Source organism: Gekko japonicus, unplaced genomic scaffold, assembly GCF_001447785.1.
Source record: "Gekko japonicus isolate JY-2015 unplaced genomic scaffold, Gekko_japonicus_V1.1 scaffold565, whole genome shotgun sequence".
Classification (NCBI taxonomy): domain Eukaryota; kingdom Metazoa; phylum Chordata; class Lepidosauria; order Squamata; family Gekkonidae; genus Gekko; species Gekko japonicus.
Genome location: NW_015176468.1, coordinates 810,389 through 818,804, shown reverse-complemented (window position 1 = coordinate 818,804; position 8,416 = coordinate 810,389). Strand labels below are relative to the sequence as shown.

Sequence of the window (8,416 nt, the reverse complement as noted above, 5' to 3'; positions counted from 1 at the left end):
AATCAAATATTTCATTCCTTGGGTATTCCTTGCAGTTCATCAAGGGGGTTACAGGATCTTTGACAACTGGCTCAATCTCTGGAGTCTCTCTAGGGATGCTGTGTTCTCCTGGAGAAAGCGAAGGGTTCCGCGCAGGTGCCTGACAGACGGACACATCGTTTGGCTTTGTTCCAGATGCGGGGCAGTTGTAGCTTCCCTGAAGTGGCTCTAAGCAAAACAGAATAATCAGAGTTAGGAAGTCAACAGCTGTCAGTTCTTGGAATTAAATACTGTGCCTTAGTTCATGCACTACAGCAGGGGCCCCCAACCTTTTCTGACACGGGATGGTGGGTGTGGCCACAAAAGGGTCACCAAGGCAGGCAGAGCCAATCACACACAGAGGAAGTCCAAGTGCAGGGGACGAACACAGGAATTTTTAAAAACGTGCTGGGAGACGAGAGAGGATAACACCAACCATGTAGAGGTAGCTGCCACCCATTTGCACTGCCAATCAGATCTCCAATGGTCAATCAAAAGGCCTGCTGGACGGGAGCCCCACCTGACTTCCATTTCTAAATACATCTGGGGGGTGCCCGGAAAGGTTTCGATGGTCACCTTGACGCCCAAGGGCGCCACCCCGGGGATCCCTGCACTATAGCAAGAACCTATAAAGCACAGAAGTTCTACAACAGGTAAGACTGCTCTTGACATGGAGCTGCGGTGGCTCAAGTGGTTAAGACGCTGAACTGCAGGCTGTGGAAGGTCAGTAGTTCAGCAGTTCGAGACCCGGGTGCCGCATGACGGAGTGAGCTCCCGTCTCTGGTCCCAGCTCCTGCTAACCTAGCAGTTCGAAAGCAAGAAATTGCTGCAAGTAGATAAATAGGTACCACTTTGGTGGGAAGGTAACAGCGTTCCGTGCACCTTGGTGTTTAGTCACGCCGGCCACATGACCACGGAAACGTCTTCGGGCAGCGCTGGCTCTTCGGCTTTGAAACGGAGATGAGCACCGCAACCCTAGAGTCGGATTCGACTGGCTTTCGAGCAAGGGACACCTTTACCTTTAAGATTGCTCTTGACAGCTACAGCCTAACTGTAACCACTGCATGACAGAGCCGGTTTTTTCACTAGAATAGGTCAGTTGTCCCAGGAATGGCACCAAACTCCTGCTCGATTGGCCTGGATGTCTCAGGCATTAGGGTCAAAAGGAGAGGTGATGTTTCCACAATGTTTTTCTCCATTTCCTCAGGCTGGGAAATTCAGTATGGATGGGGACAGGCTGCCACTCAACGGCTCACCCAGAGAAAACCGCCACGTGCCTCAGGCAAGAGGCAAGCGGCATGGCCGGTGATGGTGGGAAATGCCATTCAAGTCACAGCTGATTTATGGCAATCCCCTATATGAGCAGTGGTTTGCCATGGCCTGCCTCTGTGCGGCAGCCCTGGACTCCCTTGGTAGCCTCCCATCTAAGGTCGGCGAGCTGAGAACTGTGAATGATGGCTGCTACCGTTTATGGATCACAATGATTACAATGGTCACTAGCACTCTATTATGGTTTTAGAATTGTTTTAGTCGTAAATTATGTTTTTAATGTAATCATCTGTCTGTAAGCCGCCCTGAGCAGGTCTTGGCTCGGAGGGCAGGGTAAGAACATAAGAGACGCCAATGTTGGATCAGGCCAAAGGCCCATCCAGTCCAACACTCTGTGTCACACAGTGGCCAGAAATACCAGTGCCATCAGGAGGTCCACCAGTGGGGGCAGGACATTAGAAGCCCTCCCACTGTTGCCCCCCCCAAGCACCAAGAAGACAGAGCATCACTTGCCCCAGAGCCCCTATCTATACCTTGTGGCTAATAGCCACTGATGGACCTCTGCTCCATATGCTTATCTAATTCCCTTTTGAAGCCGTCCATGCTTGTAGCCGCCACCACTTCCTGTGGCAGTGAATTCCAAGTGTTAATCACTCTTTGGGTGAAGAAGTACTTCCTTTTATCCGTTCTAACCCGACCGCTCAGCAATTTCATGGAGTGCCCAAGAGTTCAAACAAAACAAACAAACAAACAAATAAATACTAACCAGGGCCAGCTGACTCATAGTATCACAAAATCATAGTTGGAAGGGACCTCCAGGGTCATCTAGTCCAACCCCCTGCCCAAGGCAGGAAATTCACAAATGCCTCCCCCTCCACACCCGCAGTGACCCCTGCTCCATGCTCAGAAGGTGACAAAAAGCCTCCAGGATCGCCGGCTAAACTGGCCTGGAGAAAAATGGCTTCCTGACTCCAAAGTGGCGATCGGCATTTCCCTGGGCGTGTGAGAAAGGGCCACGAAAACTAAGCACTGGGGCAACCCTTCCTGCCCTCCCTCCCATGATCTGCCTAAGTTCACAGACTCAGCAGTGCCGTCAGATGGCCATCTAGCCTCTGTTTGGAAACCTCCCATGGAGAGCCCACCACATCCCGAGGAAGCCTGTTCCACTGAGAAACCGCTCTAACTGTCAGGAAGTTCTTCCTAATGTTTAACTGAAAACTCCTGATTTAATTTCAACCCATTGGTTCTGGTCCAAGCTCCTGGGGCAACAGAAAACAACTCCGTACCATCCTCTACGTGACAGCCCTTCAAGTACTGGAAGATGGTTATCATATCACCTTTCAGGTCTCCTCTCCAGGCTAAACACAGCTCCTTCAACCTTTCCTCACAGGACTTGGTCTCCAGACCCCTCATCATCTTCGTTGTCCTCCGCTGGACACGTTCCAGCTTGTCTATATCCTTCTTAAATTGTGGTGCCCAAAACTGAACACAATACTCTAGGGTGAGGTCTAACCAGAGCAGAGTGAAGACTCTTCATAGCTTCTAAGATCTGATGAGATCGGGCTAGCCTGGGCGATCCAGGACAAGACTGCCTGACTGGAGGTGACCATTTCTCATCTCATACCAGGTCGCTTTGTACTCAGATTAAAAGCGAACTAACTGTGCAGTTCCCAGCCTGTCTGAAACCACAAATTGTCTTTTAAATCAGCCTTGCTCAACTGAAGTCAACCACAATTTGTTCCAAGGACTATTTCTTGCAGCCCACCAACAAATCATGCTTCACGATTTGAGAACTGCCTCAATGATTTGTGGCCCTATTCTGAAATCGCTGCAATTATACCTTGGCGCTTAGATTAAATTTGGTTCACACAACAGATTTAACTGTTGATAAACGCATATTCGTAATTAGAGTCTCTCTCACCACACACATCTGGGTTTCTAAACCAACGATAGAAAGCCAGAAGCACTGCTGAACGACTGGGAAAAGCACATAAATCATACCCAGTTGAATCCACAAAGAAATAACCCCCCCCACACACACACACACACATGCACACACCCATTTGCTAATCTTCAATCAGGTCACCTGAAAAGCAAACAAACCCTTAAAAATGTGGCTGGAAAGCTACAGAAGTACTGTGGCTAAACAGAGCCAGCTAAGAGAAAATCCAGCGTTAGAAGTCAGATTGTACAACAGTTACACCCCTGTTCCATCCATGCCTTCACCACCTAGAAGACGTGTAAGAAAACAGAGCTTCTTTTCAGCATCCTCTACACTTGATGGCTTTCAATTAGTTGCCAGTTTCTTTCCCTTCCACATCTGGGGAAGGGAAAGAAAGGCATTTTAAACATGCCTGGGTTCCCTGCCCGAACTTCTCCAGGTGCCCCACAGCTCCAGGTGCCCCACATGTCTGCCCGCCCTGCCAAGCTACAGGCCATAGCCATAACCATGCATTTTTACTGCTTTGGGCCCTGCTAACTTTACAACAGGGCTGTCGCTCCGCCCTGCCAGGCGTATGCCTAATGACTAGCATGCCATTCCCACACGGGAGCTAAAAATAGCTTATGGCTTGACTCGAAACCAGTCTGCATTGCCCTTAAGCGTCTGGGACCAGTCAGTCGCCAAGCCCTACGCTGGAGAGAATTCCCATAGGACCAGCCGCAGCTAGCGGAAAGGCCAGGATCACTCCAACGCAAAGGTCACAAACACTAATATACTTACTTCTCATGCCTGCCCTTCTAAAAGCAGTTGGAGCAATGCTGAGAAATTGCTTAACTAGCAAGCAGAAAGCCAAGAGAATCCAACTCCTTCCCTCAGGCACTCCACTCTGATCCAATGTTCCCTCTAAGCTGAGTTAGTGTGAGCTAGCTCACAGTTTTTTAGCCTCCAGCTCACACATTTTTGTCTTCGCTCAGGAAGGATGAGGCTCCAGAGCAAACTATTTTATGCAGTAGCCGAATCGCTCGCTCACAACTCTAATGCCCGTAGCCCACAAAGTAGATTTTTTTGCTCACAAAACTCCACACCTCAGAGGGAGCATTGCTCTGATCATACCTCATTTGGGTATGGAAGAGTACATCATGTACATTATATTATTATTCTCAGTTGTTTCCACGGAAGAGTTCTGAGGCGTCAGTGTGAGAGTCCGCTCTGCAATAGTTAATCCAGTGGCACATTTACACATGCATATGATCACGTAGGCTCCCAGGGGGAGCTATATAAATAAGCCCATGCCAGACAGTGCCCGAACTGGAACAGATTTGCATAAGAGTAAGTTGAACTCGTAACTGAAGTTTCTTTAATGCAGAGATTATATTTTAAAAGGTCTATTCACTCCAAAAGAGAACGACACATTCTAGGGCAACGGTCTCCAGAGACCAGGGGCAGACTCCAAGTGTCAGATTAGAACCTGGGAGACCCAAATTCAAATCCTGTGGCACACTGTCTCAGTCTCCCCTACGTCACAGGACTGTTGTAAGGATAAAATTGAAAAAGGGAAATGATACTGAAAGCCACTTTTGGGCCTCCTTTGGGGAGAAAAACAGGGTATGCGCGTCTAAATAAATTTATCTAATTTAGCTATATGGTGTATTTTATAGCATGTATTTTATTTAGCTCTTTAGAGCCAGCAGGGGATGAATTAGGAAAATCTGCAACCTGAAGTTTAACCAGTTGCATTTCTTCCTGTTTAATGCAGCCCTCCGGGACACGGGTTAAAAGATGATCTGGGGTACAGTGGTGAAAAAGCAGACGCTCGTTGCGATGATAAGGCTGGCCCCAGGTTTGTGGGAGCAAGACCCCATCATCGCCCTTCAGCACACGACTGGGGCTCGAGTCGCAAAGGCACCAATATTAAGGACACACGACAGCGGTGTCACCCCCAAACGTGGACGCAAGCAGCAAAGAAACCAAGAAGAGAGAGTGTAATAGACCCGCACACACATACCACTTGTCAGGGACACCAAAAATACACGAAGGAGCTGGGGGGAGGGGGGAAGCGAGGCTAGATTTAGGGGCAGGGAGCGACTTGGGTTGCCAGCTCTCGGCTGGGAAATTACTGGAGATTGGAGGGTGGAGTTTGGGGAGGGGAAGGAACTCAGCAGGGGTGTGACGCCATACAGTCAACCCTCCAAAGCAGCCATTTTTCTCCAGGGGAACTGACCTCTGTTATGCAGAGACCAGCTGTAATTCCATGAGATCTCCAGGCCAGACCTGGAGTCTGGCAGCCTTAGGAATGAGGCAATGTGCAAGCCATTCAGGGGAGAAAGTGAACCCCACTGGGTCCAGGTCAGTTCCCCTGGAGAAAGCGGTTGCCTCGGAGGGTTGTCCTGTATGGCATTTATACCCCACTGAAGTTCTTGCTCTCCTCCTCCTCCAGGGTCTACTTCCCCAAATCTCCAGGAATTCCACAACCTGGAGTTGACAACCCTAATCCCTCCCCAAACCCTGCCCTCCCCAGGGCTCACTCTCCACATCTCCAGGAATTTCCCAACCTGGAGCTGGCAACCAGTGTTCCCTCTAAGCTGCCGCAGCCAAATTGCTGGCTCACAACTTTCATGCCAGTCGCTCACAAAAGTAGAATTTTTGCTCACAAGACTCCACAGCTTAGAGGGAGCACTGCTGGCAACCCTAACCCTAACCTTCCCCCATCCCCAACCTGCCTTCCCCAGGGCTCACTCCCCAAATCTTCAGGAATGGCCCAACCTGGCAACCCTAACCCACCCCAAAACTTGCCTCCACAGGTCAGCTCCTCAAATCTCCAGGAACTTCCCCCAACCTGAAGTTGGCAACTGTCCCCAAAACCCTCCCTTCCCCAGGCCCACTCCCCAAATGTCCAGGAATTTCCCAACCTGCAGCTGGCAACCCTAAGTCCACCCTCCCCCAACCCAAACTCTGCCCTCCTACGACTCTCCCCCAATCACCAGGAATTTCCCAACCTGCAGTTGGCAACCCTAAGTCCACCCCCCCCAACACAAACCCTGCCCTCCCCCAGGGCACACTCCCCCAAATCTCCCCCAGGGTCCACTCCCCCAAATCCCCCAACCTGGAATTGGCAACTGTCCCCAAAACCCTCCCTTCCCCAGGTCCACTCCCCAAATCTCCATGAACTTCCCCAACCTGCAGTTGGCAACCCTAAGTCCACCCTCCCCCAACCCAAACCCTGCCCTCCCCCAGGGTCCACTCCCCCAAATCTCCAGGAACTCCCCCCCCCAAGCTGGAGTTGGCAACCCTGCCCTCCTCGGGGCCCGCTCCCCATCTCTCCAGAAGTTGGCAACCCCTAACTCCCCAAACCACCCCTCCCTCCCCCCCCACTTATGGGGCAGGGGGACCCCTGGGAGAGAGGGGGGGCTGCGGGCCCTTCTTCCCACGCGGGTAACACAGCGGGGGAGAAGCGGGGGAGCCGCCGGAGAGAGGTCGGGCAGGAGGGGCGCGCTCAGTCTCAGGTCTCCTCAGGCGGGCCGGGCCGGGCCGCGCGCGAGGGGCCGCTACCTTCGCCTGGCGCCGCTCCGCTCTGAGGGCCGCCCGCCCGGCCGGCCGCCCTCGCCGCCTCCGCCGCCTCCTTCCTCTCGCCTCCTCCGTACCACAGCCAGGCGAGGACGGCGGCCACCAGGGCCATCAGGAAGGCCGGCCAGAGCCCCGCCACGGGCCCGTCGTCGCCGCCGTCGTCCAGGGACAGCGCGGCCTTGGCGCCGTCCCCGCCCCCCTGGGCCATGGCCGAGGCGGCCCCGCAGCCAGCGACGCTCGCCCACCACCACCACCACGACCAGGACGACGGGAGAGGAGCCGGGCGGCCGCGGCTGGGACGCCGAGCTGAAGTCAGACGGCCCCGCCTCTCCCCGCCGGTGCCTTATAGCGGGCCCGCCCGCCCGCCCGGAGCGAGCCAGGCACCTGCCCGCCGCGGGAGGAGCCTCGGGCCCGGGCGGCGCCTCCTCCTCCTGCTCCAGCTGCTGCAGCGTCCGGCTCGGCCTCGGCGTGAGGGGAGAGCTTGTTGCGAGCAGCCAGTGTCAAAAACCGTCGTTGTTATCTGTGTGCCCTTGACACAGAAGAATCAGAGCGCCCTCTGAGCTGCGGGGGGAGTCTCGTGAGCAAAAAAAGTCTACTTTAATGTTCCCTCCAAGCTGTGGAGTCTTGTGAGCAAAAATTGTCCTTTGTGAGCTACTGGCATTAAAATTGTGAGCAAGGGATTTGGCTACTGCACAAATTAGCCTGCTCTGGAGCCATCCTGCCTGAGCTAAGACAAAAATGTGTGAGCCGGAGGCTAAAAACCTGTGAGCTAGCTCACACTAACTCATCTTAGAGGGAACACTGTTTGTGAGCTGCTGCTGGTATCAAAGTGGTGAGGGAGCCATTGGGACTGCGGCATCGATTCGTGGAATCCGGAGCGGTGCTCCCTCCCGGCTGAGTGAGTGTGAGCCAGCTCGAGGTTTTTTTAGCCTCCGGCTTCACACATTTCTGTCCTAGCTCAGGGAGGAGGGCTCCGGAGCAGTGTCCCCTCTAAGCCGAGTTAGTGTGAGCCAGCTCACAGCTTTTTAGCCTCCGGCCCACACATTTTTGTCTTCGCTCAGGAAGGATGTGGCTCCAGAGCAGACTAATTTATGCAGCAGCCAAATCGCTCGCTCACAACTTTAATGCCCAGTAGCTCACGAAGTAGAATCTTTGCTCACCAGACTCCACAGCTTAGAGGGAACATTGCTCCGGAGCAGACTAATCTATGCAGTGGCCAAATTGCTCGCTCACAACTGTAATGCCAGCAGCTCACAAAGTAGGATTTTTGCTCATAAGACTCCACAGCTTGGAGGGAGCACTGCTCTGGAGCCAAGAAAAGAGGGAAGAGGAAAGGAGGAGCGTGAGTGTGAGAGAGAAGGTGTATCTATGATCCCTCTCCCCATAGTTAATTTTCTTACCGTAACTGTTTTAATAACTGTGATACTCGAGATTACTGTTCCGAACTTTTATCACCTTGCCCTATTATTATTACTATATAAAGGTAAAGGTTCCTGAAGTGTAGTGGGTTAGACGCGTAAAGAAAGCATGGAAACTGATGTAGTGATCAGCATGGCTTTACTGGTACACAACAAGACTAAGAACTAACGGCCGGCAGGCCAACTATATACACAGTCCAGGGGC

The 8,416-nt window shown here is 52.6% G+C and overlaps 1 protein-coding gene across 1 annotated transcript in view; it reads right to left on the bottom strand.

Annotated features, from left to right (window-relative positions):
- STBD1 (starch binding domain 1) overlaps window positions 1-7,099 on the bottom strand; it is an 8,089-nt gene extending 990 nt beyond the window's left edge. The window contains exons 1-2 of the mRNA XM_015427108.1: window positions 6,779-7,099; window positions 8-207 (exon numbers count right to left, since the gene is read on the bottom strand). Of these exons, the coding sequence (XP_015282594.1) occupies window positions 8-207; window positions 6,779-7,001 (423 nt within the window). The 5' untranslated portion in view covers window positions 7,002-7,099. The remainder of the gene's footprint in view (window positions 1-7; window positions 208-6,778) is intronic.
- Between the last annotated feature and the right edge of the window lie 1,317 nt (window positions 7,100-8,416).